This window comes from Entelurus aequoreus, linkage group LG19 (assembly GCF_033978785.1).
Source record: "Entelurus aequoreus isolate RoL-2023_Sb linkage group LG19, RoL_Eaeq_v1.1, whole genome shotgun sequence".
Lineage (NCBI taxonomy): Eukaryota > Metazoa > Chordata > Actinopteri > Syngnathiformes > Syngnathidae > Entelurus > Entelurus aequoreus.
The window spans coordinates 9459486-9478233 of record NC_084749.1 but is presented as its reverse complement, the minus strand read 5'-3'; the positions used below and the strand labels follow the sequence as shown (position 1 = coordinate 9478233).

General features: G+C 38.6%; 1 protein-coding gene across 1 annotated transcript in view; it reads right to left on the bottom strand.

The window, feature by feature from the left end:
- The window catches only part of ftsj3 (FtsJ RNA 2'-O-methyltransferase 3), a 36683-nt gene that overhangs the window by 3559 nt on the left and 14376 nt on the right, over positions 1-18748 (bottom strand). The window contains exons 9-15 of the mRNA XM_062027833.1: positions 15087-15187; positions 14896-14979; positions 12018-12170; positions 8211-8346; positions 5266-5468; positions 5075-5192; positions 1459-1540 (exon numbers count right to left, since the gene is read on the bottom strand). Of these exons, the coding sequence (XP_061883817.1) occupies positions 1459-1540; positions 5075-5192; positions 5266-5468; positions 8211-8346; positions 12018-12170; positions 14896-14979; positions 15087-15187 (877 nt within the window). The remainder of the gene's footprint in view (positions 1-1458; positions 1541-5074; positions 5193-5265; positions 5469-8210; positions 8347-12017; positions 12171-14895; positions 14980-15086; positions 15188-18748) is intronic.

Sequence of the window (18748 nt, the reverse complement as noted above, 5' to 3'; positions counted from 1 at the left end):
TTTTATTATTAAGTAAACAAACAAAGACTCCTAATTAGTCTGCTGACGTATGCAGTAACATATTGTGTCATTTGTCATTCTATTATTTTGTCAACATTATGAGGGACAAACTGTAAAAAATTATTATTAATCTACTTGTTCATTTACTGTTAATATCTGCTTACGTTCTGTTTTAACATGTTCTATCTACACTTATGTTAAAATGTAATAATCACTTATTCCTCTCTTCTTTGATACTTTACATTAGTTTTAGATGATACCACACATTTAGGTATCGATCCGATTCCGGTTCAAAGCATGGGGAAGGATATGATTGCAAGAGTCATGGGAATTTTGCTTGTAATGAGCAAAAAAGTCAAGTCTGTCTTGGAAAGATTTCATTTTTAAGCTTAAAAATTTTAAGTGCTCTTGAAATGAGCAATTAAAACTTATAAGTAGAGATGTCCGATAATGGCTTTTTTGGCGATATCCGATATCGTCCAACTCTTAATTACGGATTCCGATATCAAGCGATACCGATATATACAGTCGTGGAATTAACACATTATTATGCCTAATTTTGTTGTGATGCCCCGCTGGATGCATTAAACAATGTAACAAGGTTTTCCAAAATAAATCAACTCAAGTTATGGAAAAAAATGCCAACATGGCACTGCCATATTTATTATTGAAGTCACAAAGTGCATAATTTTTTTTTAACATGCCTCAAAACAGCAGCTTGGAATTTGGTACATGCTCTCCCTGAGAGAGCGTGAGGAGGTTGAGGTGGGCGGGGTTATTGGGGGTTAGGGGGCAGCGGGGGGTGTATATTGTAGCGTCCCGAAGGAGTTAGTGCTGCAAGGGGTTCTGGGTATTTGTTCTGTTGTGTTTATGTTGTGTTACGGTGCGGATGTTCTCCCGAAATGTGTTTGTCATTCTTGTTTGGTGTGGGTTCACAGTGTGGCGCATATTTGTAACAGTGTTAAAGTTGTTTATACGGCAACCCTCAGTGTGACCTGTATGGCTGTCGACCAAGTATGCTTGCATTCACTTGTGTGTGAGTGAAAAGCCGTAGATATTATGTGACTGAGCCGGCACGCAAATGCAGTGCCTTTAAGGTTTATTGGTGCTCTGTACTTCTCCCTACGTCCGTGTACACAGCAGCGTTTTAAAAAGTCATAAATTTTACTTCTTGAAACCGATACCGATAATTTCCGATGTTACATTTTAAAGCATTTATCGGCCGATAATATCGGCAATCCGATATTATCGGACATCTCTTCTTATTAGCTATACTTACTAGTAATGTGAGTTTTTGTCTTATAACAAACTTGCGATGCTCTTTCCTCAGAAGATCCACTGGCTAAAATCAAGATCTTATGTCTCACTGAAAAATGACTTCAGATAAAAGATCATTTGACTAGAAATGAGAAATATATACTTGGTGAGAGTGTGGGTTTTTCCAGTGGAGGCACTGACCTGCTTGTTGGTTTTGGAGCCACTGAGACTGTCGGAGTTCACTCTCTGCGTCTCCTTCCAGCTCAATCTCATTAAAGATGGCCTACAAAAGCAAACAACATTGGCAGCATGTCAGACTGATCACAGTCTGATGTTGTTGTCATTTAGCGAGACAGCCATGGTCTCCACGCACAAGCAAGGGGTGTGTCTCATCACCGCGGATAAGACGAGCGACGTGATTGCGTGCGGCAAACGTCACGTCAGTGTAAAATACTTCACATAGAGTGGAACCTCCATTCACGAGCGCATTTATTTGCGAACCTTTACATCGCGCCAAATATGCCTCTGTGTGCGGACCGTGTCTCGGTGTAGAAACGTTGTATTTATTTTGTGTGCCACTGGAAGCCCCAAGGGGACTGCCATTTTGATGACATCACTTCCTGTAATCGCCGGCATGGCTATTTTGAACAGGCGAAGCCCCTTATGTCTGATCTTGTTTACATTTCGAAAAGCTTCGAGGCTCGCGACACTTCTGATAAGTTCATTTCCACAATTGTCGTACCTTGTGCCGGTCAGAGAACAAGAGATCACTTTGTGTGATCAGAAAAGTAGTTATAGCCTCATGCTTGCGGCGCCTTCATTTTTAAGGATTTTATCGGCGAAGGGGGCTTTGTTCCTAAGAATGTCCTTAATTGTGACAAGACTGCAAAAGATGCCACAACGGACCTTTATCACAGCAAAAGAGAAGGCACTACCAGGACACAAGCCGATGAAGGATCGCCCCACACTGATAGTTTGTGCTAACGCTAGCGGTGACCATGTAAAGCCACTGCTTGTTTATCACTCCAAAACACCAAACATTTTTAACAATGCCACAAATATTCTCAGACAAAAAGGTAAAAAGATGTTCCTTTTTTTCAGCTCACCAACGAGATGTATGCGTTTACTTGCGTGTTCAGTGTTGACATTTGAGCTTGCTGTTATGTTGTTTGGATAAAAAAAAATGTTTTTTTGAGCTAGTACTTCTGTTTTGTATGATCAGCCATTTTTGAAACAATTTAGGTATGTAAATAACTCATTTCGCAACGTATATATCTGCGACTTATAGTCCGGTAGAGCTAATATATATATATATATATATACACACACACTACCGTTCAAAAGTTTGGGGTCACATTGAAATGTCCTTATTTTTGAAGGAAAAGCACTGTACTTTTCAATGAAGATAACTTTAAACTAGTCTTAACTTTAAAGAAATACACTCTATACATTGCTAATGTGGTAAAAGACTATTCTAGCTGCAAATGTCTGGTTTTTGGTGCAATATCTACATAGGTGTATAGAGGCCCATTTCCAGCAACTATCACTCCAGTGTTCTAATGGTACAATGTGTTTGCTCATTGGCTCAAAAGGCTAATTGATGATTAGAAAACCCTTGTGCGATCATGTTCACACATCTGAAAACAGTTTAGCTCGTTACAGAAGCTACAAAACTGACCTTCCTTTGAGCAGATTGAGTTTCTGGAGCATCACATTTGTGGGGTCAATTAAACGCTCAAAATGGCCAGAAAAAGAGAACTTTCATCTGAAACTCGACAGTCTATTCTTGTTCTTAGAAATGAAGGCTATTCCACAAAATTGTTTGGGTGACCCCAAACTTTTGAACGGTAGTGTATATAAATAAAGGGTGTAACTGTACGTGTATTTGTATTGAACCGTTTCCGTACGGGGGGTTCAGTTCGGAGGTGTACCGAACGAGTTTCCACACGGACATATTAAGTAGCGTACCGCACGTTTTGTAAACAATGCACACCGAGGCACAACACACGGCATGATAGCAACGACCACGCTACTACAAAATGCAAAAAGCCAGAGCTGGAAGACCCTCCTGCCTCGTTAAGATCTCCCGTTTGGGAACATTTTGGTTTCGCGGTGCGATACAACAATGGATAACATCGCTTCAACGAAGAGAAAGACGAACAAACACAGCTCCCACCGCAAGCAGCCTCTCCTCGGCGAGTCAGGCAGGGCTAAAGCAATAACTAATGTTTTTATAGCAGCAGATTTAAGACCATATTGCATTAAAAACTAGATTTTGACCCACTTCTATGGTGGAGGAACAATGAGCCCATATATCCTCTTACTGCCAAGTTAGCCAGGCACTACCTCGCCATACCTGTCACCGCCGTGCTCAGCCAAAGGGTATTTTCCACAGCTGGAGACATTTTAACTGCAAGCAGGTCTGCTCTTTCTGCAGACAATGTGGATAAACTGATTTTTCTGCCAAAAAAACGTGACGATTGAGTGAAAGTCACCTGGGTTAAAGGCTGGGGAAAAAAAGAAAAGTTAATCTGAGGCTGAGTTGACTTGAAACTGTTTAATGTTGCACTTTTTGTATGTAGAAGAAAAGTTTTGTCATTTTATTTAATCTGAGCAACAACTTCAAGCAGTTTAATGTTGCACTTTATATGTGGAAATGTTGCACTTTATATGTAGAAAGGTTTTGTTAAGAAACAAATTCTGAGCCTTATCTTATTTAGTTTTTATTCTATATATGTTGACTGCATTAACCCTGGCAATCGACCCTGTGTGTATGCTATTGTTATGTTAAAAGGATAAAGCCATTGTTTACAAATTTTGGTAAATAACCAGAAAATGTATATTTAGTTTTTTTCTTACTGTACCGAAAATGAACCGAACCGCGACCTCTAAACCGAGGTACGTACCGAAATTTGTGTGTACCGTTACACCCTTAATATATATGTATATATATATATATATACACATAAACACACACAGTACAGGCCAAAAGTTTGGACACACCTTCTCATTCAATGTGTTTTCCTTATTTTCATGACTATTTACTTTGTAGATGAATATACACATGTGGAGTTATGTACTTAACAAAAAAAGGTGAAATAACTGAAAACAAGTTTTGTATTCTAGTTTCTTCAAAATAGCCACCCTTTGCTCTGATTTGCACACTCTTGGCATTCTCTCGATGAGCTTCAAAAGGTAAATTTGATATAAATATATTTATATCAAATTATATTTATTTTATATTATTTAATTTATATTATATATATATATATATATATTATTTAATTTATATTATACATTTATAATTTAATAAATAATTACATTATTTATTAAATTTGATATAAATACATTTGATATAAATAAACAAATCAACCAAAAGTGAAAACCTGAAATGGTTTTCACTTCACAGGTGTCATAGTTTTGATGTGACAATCCACAATATAAATAGTCATGAAAATAAAGAAAACACTTTGAAATGAGAAGGTGTGTCCAAACTTTTGGCGTGTACTGTGTGTGTATGTGTGTATGTATGTATGTATATATATACATACATATACACACACACATACATACATTCTCCATGTATATGTTTATGTATAAATATGTATGTATAGAATAGGGACTTTTGTCAAGGCTCGCACCAACTATTCATGTTTAAATTGATTCATATGGGGAACTCTGCTTCACGTTTCTGTTGGCGCACCACGTTGAAGAACCAATTAAGTTTGTATATCGAGGTTCCACTGTATTTTAATCGGCTATGCTTGTGGATGGGGACCCCTGCTGTGCAGGATTATGGGAGAAAGCGTAGAGAAACCTTGCTGAACCACAGGTTGGTCTCTTTCTCTCTCTTCTCGTCCTTTCCTTCCAGCTCCACCAGCAAGCCACCGTCTTCTACCTCGTCGTCGTCCTCCTCTTCCTCCGTGAACGTCACTCTGAAGACAGGCGGACAAGGCGTTACTAAAAAAAAAAGGCAGGTTGACAGAAAAACTAATTGTGCACAATCACTTCTTCTTCTTCTGCTGCTCTGCTGCTGCTTTCTTGGCCAGCGCCCTCTCTCTTTCCTCCACCTCCTCCAAGTCTTCGTCGTCCAAGTCAGAGGCCAGGGACATCTCGTCTGCTTTCTCATCATCAGACAGGTAAACGTCCTCGTCGTCGTCGCTTAGGGCATCTGCGGCCTGCATGTCGCCCTGGGATATGTTGGCCAACTCCTAAATGGTTGGGGGCAGAAGAAAAAAAAGTCACCCCTCTGTGTGTGTGTGTGTGTGTGTGTGTGTGTGTGTGCGTAATAGGGTTGTACGGTATACCGGTACTCTAGTATAGTATCGCGGTACTAATGAATCAAAAACAGTACTATACTCTGTTTGAAAAGTACCAGTTCGCCATATATATATATTTTTTTTTACAGTCATGACGGCACATTGTTGTCACAAGGTGACATTGCTGGTTTTACGAGCAGAGGAGCATGTTCGGCAGCGCACACACACACACGGAGTACTTACAAGCAGACACAGTGTGTAGAAAGAAAAGGGAGAATGGACGCATTTTGGTGTAAAAAGTAAAGATAAAGGTGAAGTTATAACACTGAAACGCCCTCAGGAAGAGGTGCTTTAACACATGGCTAGCTAGGTAGCAGTCAGCAGTGTTTTAGCTACTTCTAAATCACTAATCTTCGCCTCCATGGTGACAAATAAAGTGAGTAGCATTATCACTGGAGGACGAGGAATAGCTAAACATGCTTCACTACACACCTTAGCTCACCGGCGTCACAATGTAAACAAATGCCATGGGTGGATCTACACCTGACATCCACTGTAATGATACCAAGTACAAGAGCGTATCTAGTCGATACTACTATGATTACATCGATATTTTTTATCGTCACAATCTTTTTTCCTTTTTATTCATATTAGATTCATAAAGTCAGGAAATACGTCCCTGGACACAACTTAAATTATGACCAATGTATGATCCTGTAACGACTTGGTATCGGATCGATACCTAAATTTGCGGTATCATCCAAAACTAATGTAAACTTAAGTTAAAGTACCAATGATTGTCACACTAGGTGTGGTGAAATTTGTCCTCTGTATTTGACCCATCCCCTTGTTCACCCCCTGGGAGGTGAGGGTAGCAGTGGGCAGCAGCGGTGGCCACGCCCGGGAATCATTTTTGGCGATTTAACCCCCAATTCAAACCCTTGATGCTGAGTGCCAAGCAGGGAGGTAATGGCTCCCATTTTTATAGTCTTTGGTATGACTCGACCGTGGTTTGAACTCACAACCTACCGATCTCAGGGCGGACACTCTAACCCAGGGGTCGGCAACCCGCAGCTCCAGAGCCGCATGCGGCTCTTTGACCACTCTGATGCGGCTCAGCTGCATACTTGCCGACCCCCCCGATTTTCCCAGGAGACTTACTTATGGATCTCAGTGCCTCTCCTAGATAACTCCCAGGGAAAATATAATCCTATTTTCACTCTAATTACTAAATTAAGGGGGTGCCCTAATTGCACTGTAGTAATTGTTCTCTATAGCATTTACAAACAGCGTGCCAGCCCGGCCACATGTTGTATGTAGCTTTTACTTGCACACATAGGCGACAGCAAAGCATACTTAGTCATCAGCCACACAGCTTACACTGACGGTAGCCGTATCAAACAACTTTAACACTGTTACGTTACAAATATGCGCCACACTGTGAACTCACACCAAAAAAGAATGAAAAACACATTTCTGAAGAACATCCCACCGTAACACAACATAAACACAACACAACCAATACCCAGAATCCCATGCAGCCCTAACTCTTCCGGTCTAGATTATACACCCCCGCTACCACCAAATCCCCCCACACATCAACCCCCCCATCCCCTCCGTGCGTTGGTTGAGTGGAAGAGTTAGGGCTGCATGGGATTCTGGGTATTGGTTGTGTTGTGTCACAGTGCAGATGTTCTCCAGAAATGTGTTTGTCATTCTTTTTTGGTGTGGGTTCAAAGTGTGGCGCATATTTGTAACGTAACAGTGTTAAAGCTGTTTTATAAGGCTACCGTCAGTGTAAGATGTGTGGCTGCTGACCTAGTACGCCTTGCTATCACTTACGTGAGCAAGCTGAAACGGCATTGTACATGTGGTCGAGCAGGTACACTGTTTGGGCAGGCTTTAGAGGGCGCCAAAAGCAGTGCCATCTCGCCCTGATAGTCGGGAGTCTCCCGGAAATAATGAGAGGGTTGGCAGGTATGACGCTATCGAGCGCCATTCATTCAAAACTCGCGGGCCGCACTAACATCAAATTTCCACATTAAAGTGCGTGCCGGTGCGTGTGTCTGAGACCTCTGGTTAACATAGCACAAAGCATTTAAGCTTTGTATGCGGTGTTTTTCATTTTAAATTAAAACATTTTTTTTGTGGCTCCCATTATTTTCTTTAATTTGTGAAACTTGCCAAAATGGCTCTTTGAGTGGTAAAGGTTGCCGACCCCTGCTCTAACCACTAGACCACTGAGTAGTAAAGTATCAAACAACAGAAGAATAAGTGATTATTACATTTTAACAGAAGTGTAGATAGAACATGTTGAAACAGAAAATAATCAGATATTAACAGTAAATGTACAAGTAGATTAATAATACATTTTTACAGTTTGTCCCTCATAATGTTGACAAAATAATAGGTAGATAAATGACAATATGTTACTGCATACATCAGCAGACTAATTAAGGAGTCTTTGTTTGTTTACTTACTACTAAAATACACGTTGTCTAGTATGTTCACTATTTTATTTAAGGTCCAAAATTGCAATAATAAACATATGTTTAATGTGCCGTAAGATTTTTTTGTTAAAATATAGACAATAATGACATTTTTAGTAGTCCCCTTTATTTAGAAAAGTATCAAAATAAATTTTAGTACCGGTACCAAAATATTGGTATCGGGACAACCCGAGTGTGAACTCACCTGCTTCTTCTTCATGGTGTGTAGGGAGAAAAGGCTGACGTCCTCATTGTCAGCAATGGAGACACCTGGAAGATCCATCTTCAGCTCCACCCTCTCCCTCTGCTTTCTATGTTCTTTGAGCAGCTTCCTCTTCTTCCTGGCTCACATACACAAGTCACAGCCATTATTAAAGGCCTACTGAAAGCCACTACTACCGACCACGCAGTCTGATAGTTTATATATCAATGATGAAATCTTAACATTGCAACACATGCCAATACGGCCGGGTTAACTTATAAAGTGCAATTTTAAATTTCCCGCGAAATATTCTGCTGAAAACGTCTCGGTATGATGACGTTTGCGCGTGACGTCACGGATTGTGCGGACATATTGGGACACCATTGCGGCCAGCTATTAAGTCTGTTTTCATCGCAAAATTCCACAATATTCTGGACATCTGTGTTGGTGAATCTTTTGCAATTTGTTTAATGAACAATGAAGACAGCAAAGAAGAAAGCTGTAGGTGGGATCGGTGTATTAGCGGCTGGCTGCAGCAACACAACCAGGAGGACTTTGAGTTGGATAGCAGACGCGCTACCGTGAGTACGCAGCTTTGGTTTCCAAACATTTGATCGCTTGCCCGTACGTGCGTGCCGCTATGTGCATGTCACGTACGTAACTTTGGGGAAATATATGTGCTGTATGAACTTTACGGAGGTGAACGGTACTTTGGGCTGTGGGATTGAGTGTGTTGTGCGGGTGTTTGATTTGTATTGGTGGGTTATATGGACAGGAGAGGGGAGGTGTTTGTTATGCGGATTAATTTGTGGCATATTAAATATAAGCCTGGTTGTGTTGTGGCTAATAGAGTATATATATGTCTTGTGTTTATTTACTGTTTTAGTCATTCCCAGCTGAATATCAGGTCCCACCCGCCTCTCACAGCATCTTCCCTATCTGAATCGCTTCCACTGCCCTCTAATCCTTCACTCTCACTTTCCTCATCCACGAATCTTTCATCCTCGCTCAAATTAATGGGGTAATCGTCACTTTCTCGGTCCGAATCGCTCTTGCTGCTGCTGGCCATGATTGTAAACAATGTGCAGATGTGAGGAGCTCCACAACCTGTGACGTCACGCTACTTCCGATACAGGCAAGGCTTTGTTATCAGCGACCAAAAGTTGCGAACTTTATCGTCGATGTTCTCTACTAAATCCTTTCAGCAAAAATATGTCAATATAGCGAAATGATCAAGTATGACACATAGAATGGACCTGCTATCCCCGTTTAAATAAGAACATTTCATTTCAGTAGGCCTTTAACTGTACTGGCAACCATTTACATTTTAACACCTTCACCGTTCATACGCATCCTAAAAATAAATACAAAAGATACATACAGCAGAACTAACTAACTAGTGGTGTTTTATTGGTATTGACTGGCTGTCTGCGTCTCAAGTTTTATGATCTTGAGACAGAACTTTGCTGGTTGTGAAATGGGGAACAATGTGCTTTTTTGACCACATATTAAAGACAAAATCCTTTAAATACAATGATATTGTTCCTATTGTACTATGAAACCACAACAGGCATGTGTGTAGACTTCCCCAGGTTGCAAGAAAGTTCCATTTTGGGTTCTATATTTGTCACACTAAGGCGGGGCAATAAAACGATATCAATATATAATCGCAATAGACATACGTTTTGGATATCAATAAAAAATGTGTTCCATATATTTTTTTTTCTCTTCTTGGCGGGAAGAAAGCAGAAGGGGCGGTATAGCTCGGTTGGTAGAGTGGCCGTGCCAGCAACTTGGGGGTTCCAGGTTCGATCCCCGCTTCCGCGATCCTAGTCACTGCCGTTGTGTCCTTGGGCAAGACACTTCACCCACCTGCTCCCAGTGCCACCCACGCTGGTTTAAATGTAACTTAGATATTGGGTTTCACTATGTAAAAGCGCTTTGAGTCACTAGAGAAAAAGCGCTATATAAATATAATTCCCATTCACACAAGTATGGAAGCAAGGTTGGTTGCATGAACAAAACACTCGCTCTCTGATCAGTGGGAGTGACACGCTAACAGCCAATCAGGTGACAGTATCAACTATCATGTTTGGTTGATTCTTTGCATGGAGTGAGAAGAGAAAGTCCAAATGAAGAAATTGTGGATAAAAGAGGAAAAATCACCTGGACAGTTTTTGGATTTTTCCCAAAGGGACCGCAGTCAGACCAATGTGGTCTGTAAATGATGCAAGGCAAGACCACTATTACCACACTTAGCTCACCCTTTAGAGCACAGCTGTAACTTCCTGCCACTAACGCTGCAGAAAATAGTTCTCAGGTTTCTCTATGTTTGCATTTTCTCACTATTTTCTTACACTTTATGAAGCATTTCTTACATATTCATGATTTGTGCACCTTCATTTTACAATAAATATGTTCATATTTCATACATTTTTCTCCAGCTCCTTATATTCCACAGGTCATAAAAATATTATCGCTATCAATCGATACAAAACAATTATATCGTGAAATCATTAGTATACTTCTGCTGTTCAGCAAAACAAATTGGAATTGAACAGACGCTCTCTAATCGATCGGCCATTGATCAGTATTGATTTCCGTGAAAAGGTATTTGATCAGCCAGTGCTGATTGTCTTTCAATACTGATCACGAAAGCCGAGCCCCTTTGAAGTGAATTGTGAGCGACATTTAAACCAGGGTGGGTAATGTGCCTTGCTCAAGGACACAAAGGCAGCGACTAGGACGGCGGAATCGAACCTGGAACCCTCAAGTTGCTGGCACGGTCGCTCTACCAACCGAGCCACGCCGCCCCCTCTGGCTGATACTTTATTTGTGGTCCCCCGGCTGACGGAGGCAGATAGCTGCGTATGTTCATACACAGTGTGGAGCCGCTCCACTAAGGTAATAACGTCAATGTTTTCTACAAGTGTTATCATCACTGAAGGACGAGGCGTAACAGGAGGACTTTGAGGGCAAAACCAGAGGATTTAAAAGATTTACTTTAGTTATTGTTTTTAGAATAATTGTTTCTAAATTATCACAAAAACTTTGTGTTACATCGAGGGTCTGGTGAGAAGACAAAAGCTGTCTTTGAAACCTACCAAGAGTAAGGCTCGTAAAACTCCACTGTGTAGGGGGGGGAAGCAAAATGAAGGTGTTCCTGTGTTCTTTCATGTATGGTAATCAACAGAAAGATATTGTTCTAACCCAAGGACTTCAAAGCGGAGAGAAGACAGGATCTGCCCAATTTCCAGGCGACCTCTTTTTGAACTGGTTTATGAACGTCTTTTTGAACTATTTTACGAACGGACTTTTTCTGTAAATTGTTTACGACCTTTTCTGTGAACTTTTTGCGACCTTTGTCCTTTGGAAACAGCGGTGGCTATGTGGTCGGGGAGAGTCCAAAATAAAAGAAGGAGGCGTGCAATATTTTGGCAGAGCGTGCTGAGATACTGTGCAAGGGTACGGTGTACAGACGACTCTCCTCAATATTGAGCCCAAATTGAATTCTGTCTCTGTTTAATTCTTTGCCTCTTGTCTTGTTTAATAAATGTCGTCAGTGTTTGAACCTGACAATTGTGTACTATTTTGATCAAATAAATGAGAATAAAGAAGTAGTTTCAATAGTGTGTTGGTATCGTTACAGTGTAAATACACAATACTCTTTATAAATGTGACTGATCTCACTCAGCAATATAAAACCCTGATCGGACCATCCCGACTAACGGCGAGATTGACCAAAATCTCGCGCAATGGACTTTTTTGTTGTGTGAGCAGAGAGTGATGCAACATTTGAAACAGTCATACCGCTTAAGATCAGCCACCTCCTCCGATTTCAGCTCGGCTAGTTTCTTCTCCATTTCTTCCTCCTCGTTCAGTTCCTCCTCCTCCCCTTCCTCCTTCTTCTTGTTGTTGTCTGCTTCGTCGTCCGAGCTGCCTTCCGCTTCGTCGGAACTTAAGCTGGAGATGAACAGACACAGTTAGCATCGACTCCACTTGTGCTTCTTCACCTTTTTTCAGCCAAGTAGCCACTAGGGAAAAAGAGGTGTTTTTTTGTAGAAATAAAAAATAAAACAGCGTTCAAGCATCATTAATTTATTCTTAACCAAAACAGTGCTCCTCTGCAGTGGTCTTGTTTCACACATATGGAAAAATAAATAAATACATTTTCTGAATCAGGGAGAAAGCTTTGTGCACATAAAATAATTGATATCAAGTGCCCTCTTTTAGGATTTTCATCAACATTTTTTCTTAAATGCTGCAGTAATTATTCATATTTAATATTGTTCTTTACATTCTTTCTCTCTCAATTACGATAAATCTACCGTAAAGTTTCTGTACGGCTAATGTCTGATGGTGTAAACCAGGACTGCCCAAAGTGCACATTCTAAAGAAATTATTACTTATAAATAGAGATGTCCGATAATATCGGTCTGCCGATATTATCGGCCGATAAATGCGTCAAAATGTAATATCGGAAATTATTGGTATCGGTTTATTTATTATCAGTATCGTTTTTTTTAATTTATTTTTTTATTAAATCCACAAAACTTACAATTAGTGCACCAACCCAAAAAACCTCCCTTCCCCATTTACACTCATTCACACAAAAGGGTTGCTTCTTTCTGTTATTAATATTCTGGTTCCTACATTATATATCAATATATATCAATACAGTCTGCAAGGGATACAGTCCGTAAGCACACATGATTGTGCGTGCTGCTGGTCCACTAATAATACTAACCTTTAACAGTTAATTTTACAAATTTTCATTAATTACTAGTTTCTATGTAACTGTTTTTATATTGTTTTACTTTCTTTTTTATTCAAGAAAATGTTTTTAATTAATTTATCTTATTTTATTTGATTCATTTTTTAAAAAAGTACCTTATCTTCACCATACATGGTTGTCCAAATTAGGCATAATAATGTGTTAATTCCACGACTGTATATATCGGTTGATATCGGTATCGGTTGATATCGGTATCGGTAATTAAAGAGTTGGACAATATCGGCATATCGGCAAAAAGCCATTATCGGACATCCCTACTTATAAAACATAAAGTGGAATAAAAGCGCAAACAGATGTACTGTAACAAAAATGTGTTGAAATGTTGACTCTAACACAAAGCTGCCATAAAAGCTGTCCTTTTGAACTGTCATTGCTCAAAAAATAATAATGAATCAAAATCAATGTTATGAATTATTGAACGCTCCAATTACTTCACACCAAATATTTATTTTTAAGTATGTTTTAGAAATGTTTGCCATATTAAAACCAAAGTTTATTGGACAAAAAGCATAAAATATAAATCAAAAATGGGAGGAAAAAAAACTAGATGTAGATATTCAAGCATTGAAAGTAAATAAAAAAATATGACTTAACACATTTATTAGTGGGGCCCTTTTGGATCCTCAAGACCTTCAGTGTAATTAAACAAAAATCTGTCATTGCTCAAAAAATAAAAAGGAATCAAAATCAATGAATGGTTGACATATTCAAGGCTGCAATGACTTCACAACAAGTAATCCACTTTGAAGGGGAAATATTGCATAGTTTGTGTTCTTGCCATTAAAAAAACTTGGGGGGAGGGGTACCCCACATCTGCGGTCCCCTTCAAGGTTTCTCATTGTCATCCCATTTGGGTTGAGTTTTTACTTGCCCTGATGTGGGATCTGAACCAATAATGTCGTTGTGGCTTGTGCAGCCCTTTGAGACACTCGTGATTTAGGGCTTGAGTAAACATTGATTGATAATACTTGAAATTAGGGATGTCCGATTTTTGCCGATATCCCGATATTGTCCAACTCTTGATTACAGATACCGATATCAACCAATACTGATGTATACAGTCGTGGAATTAACACATTATTATGCCTAATTTGGACAACCAGGTATGGTGAAGATAAGGTCCTTTTTAAAAAAAATTTATAAAATAAGAAATAAATTAAAAACATTTTCTTGAATAAAAAAGAAAGTAAAACAATATAAAAAATAGTTACATAGAAACCAGTAATTAATGAAAATGAGTAAAATTAACTGTTAAAGGTTAGTACTATTAGTGGAGCAGCAGCACGCACAATCATGTGTGCTTACGGACTGTATCCCTTGCAGACTGTATTGATATATATTGATATATAATGTAGGAAGCAGAATATTGATAACAGAAAGAAACAACCCTTTTGTGTGAATGAGTGTGAATGAGGGAGGGAGGTTTTTTGGGTTGGTGCACTAATTGTAAGTGTGTCTTGTGTTTTTTATGTCGATTTAATTAAAAAAACAAACAAAACAAAAAAATGATACCGATAATAAAAATGTTTTTTCCGATATTACATTTTAAAGCATTCATCTCTACTTGAAATCGTTAAAGTTGTGGGCCCTGAATCTATAATCTTAGGAGGTTTAACGTTTTGAATGGAATTATGGAAATAAATACACTTTTCCATGGTATTCAAATTTTTTAAAAAGGGTCTGTATATAATGTGTTGGTTTTAAAATGGAGAAAGATTCAAATGGCCCCCACATCTTTTGCCTTTTTCTTCTGCGGCCCTTGGTGGAAATAGTTGGGACACTTGTGGTGTAAAGAACCATAAATCAGGGAATGAAAAACATGTGCTTTCGAGAAGCCCCTAAAAACAAGAGCAGACTTTGGCTGAGACGGCGCATCAACCTGGTGACCTGTACCTGATCCCCTGGTCCTGCTGCTTGGCCTCCTTCAGTTTCTTGGTCAAGTACCTCCTCATCTTGGTCCTCCAGTTCAGCAGCAGTCTGTGTGTTTAAGACAACATTAAGGAACGAGCGTCCTGTCCGCATTTTGCCAATGGAAGCATGTTCTGCGTAAAGAACAGCTGAAAGGGGAAGGAAAAAGGTTTCACCGGAGTTCTTTGCGGCCTAAAACTTTGATGTCCCGACAACACTCCTTTATCTCGTCGCTGGTGGTGAAGTGATCCTCCAGGTCTGGGTTGTCAAAGGTCATCTAGGAGGAACAACAGGGTTGAACGTGACAATCCAGGCACAGTCAGGCTGCACACAAAACATCACCACCTTGAGTCAATCTAATTATTAGTTTTAAAAGAAGAACGAGAGAAATACCATCAGAAGATTCTTTAAAGCAGAACCAGACAATGACTTGCCTCAAAATAATGATTATGCAGTGTTTCCAGAGCCCCCTCTCACAAAGAGACACTATTTATGTTGTGATTTTTTTAAATGAACATGATATGAATTTAAAGTCTTTATAAGCCATCCATACAGCTTATAAACACTTCCTATGCTCTAAAAACACTTGATATATTCTAAAACCTACATCATTTTTACATGAAAACTTCAGCGGGTACTCAAACCTCAACGTACTCAATGCTACCGTATTTTACGGACTATGAGCCGCTACTTTTTCCAAGACTTTGAACTAGAGATGTCCGATGTTATCGGCCGATAAATGCTTTAAAATGTAATATTGGAAATGATCGGTGTTTTTATTTTTATTAAATCAACATAAAAAACACAAGATACACTTACAATTAGTGCACCAACCCAAAAAACCTCCCTCCCCCATTTACACTCATTCACACAAAAGGGTTGTTCCTTTCTGTTATTAATATTCTGGTTCCTACATTATATATCAATATATATCAATACAGTCTGCAAGGGATACAGTCCGTAAGCACACATGATTGTGCGTGCTGCTGGTCCACTAATAGTACTAACCTTTAACAGTTAATTTTACTCATTTACATTAATTACTAGTTTCTAGGTAACTGTTTTTATATTGTTTTACTTTCTTTTTTATTCAACAAAATGTTTTTAATTTATTTATCTTATTTTATTAATGTTTTTAAAAAGGACCTTATCTTAACCATACCTGGTTGTCCAACTTAGGCATAATAATGTGTTAATTCCACGACTGTATATATCGGTATCGGTTGATATCGGTATTGGTAATTAAAGAGTTGGACAATATCGGCAAAAAGCCATTATCGGACATCCCTACTTTGAACCATGCGGGTTATGAAACTGTGCGGCTAATTTATGATTTTTTCTTTACCGACGGCCATAATGTTTCATAATCAACAAATAGTTTTCATTTTACGCCGACATAGACATTGAAAAGGTGTTATTGTTTGTCCTACGGCGCAATAGGGGTTGACAACGTACTTCCTGTTTCGTGCCGGATATATATTCGTCCATAGCGTTTCTCCATTCATCACTCCCAGCATCGTTGTAAGTTTTACAATAAAACTAAAACAATTCCTACTTACTAAAGCGTCCCATGTGTGATGTCTGTAGGAGTGTTTACATACACATTTAGGCTGACCATATTCTGTAATCCCAAAAAGAGGACACATATGCCTGCCAAGGCGGGCAGCACAATGATACTTGATCTTGCTTTATAAATACGGTAATATATTTATTTAAATAAAGCATTCTTTCTCCTCTGTTGACAACAGTGTTGGCGCTAAGAATTTTCAAAATGGGGTCCCACTTTTTTGTAAGCGTTTTGGAAAAAAAAAGACAAACGTATGCATTATCCTGTTATATCTCACATTCTATATTGGGTTTTGGAAAAAGGTTGTCATAACCGTTAATTAATTAAAATAAATAATTAGGGATGTCCGATAATGGCTTTTTGCCGATATCCGATATTCCGATATTGTCCAACTCTTTAATTACAGATACCGATATCAACCGATACCGATATCAACCGATATATGCAGTCGTGGAATTAACACATTATTATGCCTAATTTGGACAACCATGTATGGTGAAGATAAGGTACTTTTTAAAAAATAAAAATAAAATAAGATAACTAAATTAAAAACATTTTCTTGAATAAAAAAGAAAGTACAACAATATAAAAACAGTTACATAGAAACTAGTAATTAATGAAAATGAGTAAAATTAACTGTTAAAGGTTAGTACTATTAGTGGACCAGCAGCACGCATAATCATGTGTGCTTACGGACTGTATCCCTTGCAGACTGTATTGATATATATTGATATATAATGTAGGAACCAGAAATATTAATAACAGAAAGAAATGGGGGGAGGGAGGTTTTTTGGGTTGGTGCACTGATTGTAAGTGTATCTTGTGTTTTTTATGTTGATTTAATAAAAAATAAAAATAAAAACAACGATACAGATAATAAAAAACCGATACCGATAATTTCCGATATTACATTTTAACGCATATATCGGCCGATAATATCGGCAGGCCGATTTTATCGGACATCCCTAGAAATAATAAAAAAAGAAGACAAATTTGTATACATATGTAAATGTATTCAGTTATAAACATTCATTCACTTTCTTCTTTCCTTCATGGATCTAAACTTTACCACTGCTGGTAGTTTTTTCTATGTTTTTATTTAATAAGTTGTATGTGTATTTATTTCAGTATAAAAGTGTAAAAAGTGTTTTGCTTGGGTCATGAAATGATGATAATGGTGTGCCAGGGCACACGTACATTTTATATTTAACGCTTAAATCTCTGGAGGCTACATCAACTTCAGATCTATCCCTCATTTCAAAATGTTTTAGGTTTTTTTTATGTTGTTTTTTTGTTTGTTTGTTTTCCGCATTTTTTTGTCAAACAAAAACTATGTTTTTAATGGCAAACACACAAAATATGCAAAATCTTCCACCAAAAATATTTTCCAAAGTGGAATATTTGATGTGAAGTACGGTAATGGGAACCTTGGATATGTCAATAATTCATAGCAACATTGATTTTGATTCAATATAAAATTTTGATTCAAGAAAAAAAAACAGCTTTGTTTTATTAGTCAACATTGCAACTTTTTCGAAATTACATTTCACCTTTAAGCTTTTTTATTTCACTTTTGTTTATTATAATAGTATTTTTAGAATGTGCCATGGGCCTTTAAAACATTCGCTGTGGGCCGCAAATGGCCTCCGCTACGGGGCACACTTTTGACATCCCTGCTATAGATAATAAAAAATGTAATCTGATAAATTTATTGATAAAAAGCAAAGCCTGGCGACGCATGCGCGTTTATCATAACTCTCTCGCTCTCTCTGTCTCTGCCCCTCCCTCACCAATGTTGCTGCGTGCGCACACCTTCACAATTTGTTTTGTTTTTAACCCCTTCTTAACCCTGAACTTACATTAAAAATACACGCAACCCTAACTCAAAATGCCGGACATTTGAGGCATTTAAGAAACTCCACCCGGACAGCCCCGCAAAAGAGGACAAAGAGGACGTATGGTCAGTCTATACACATTTGTACGTGCCGTCGGAATGTAATCAAGCTAGAGTCGTTAGCATTAGCTTATATGCTAACATTTTTCCGAGTGTCTGTGTTAGTATCATTAACTTACAATTGCATTCTTTTTGTATTGTTTCAATTTCACAAATTCCTCAGTAAATTCAGTTATTGAGTCTGTTTAGCTGATTGGAGAGCTAACTTGCGCAGCTAGTGGCTCCATGACGATGACTTCTGTTTTGTTTGATCAGCCGTTTTACTGCTGTGTTACAGACACCGTTTGGAAACCATTAAAGGCCTACTGAAAGCCACT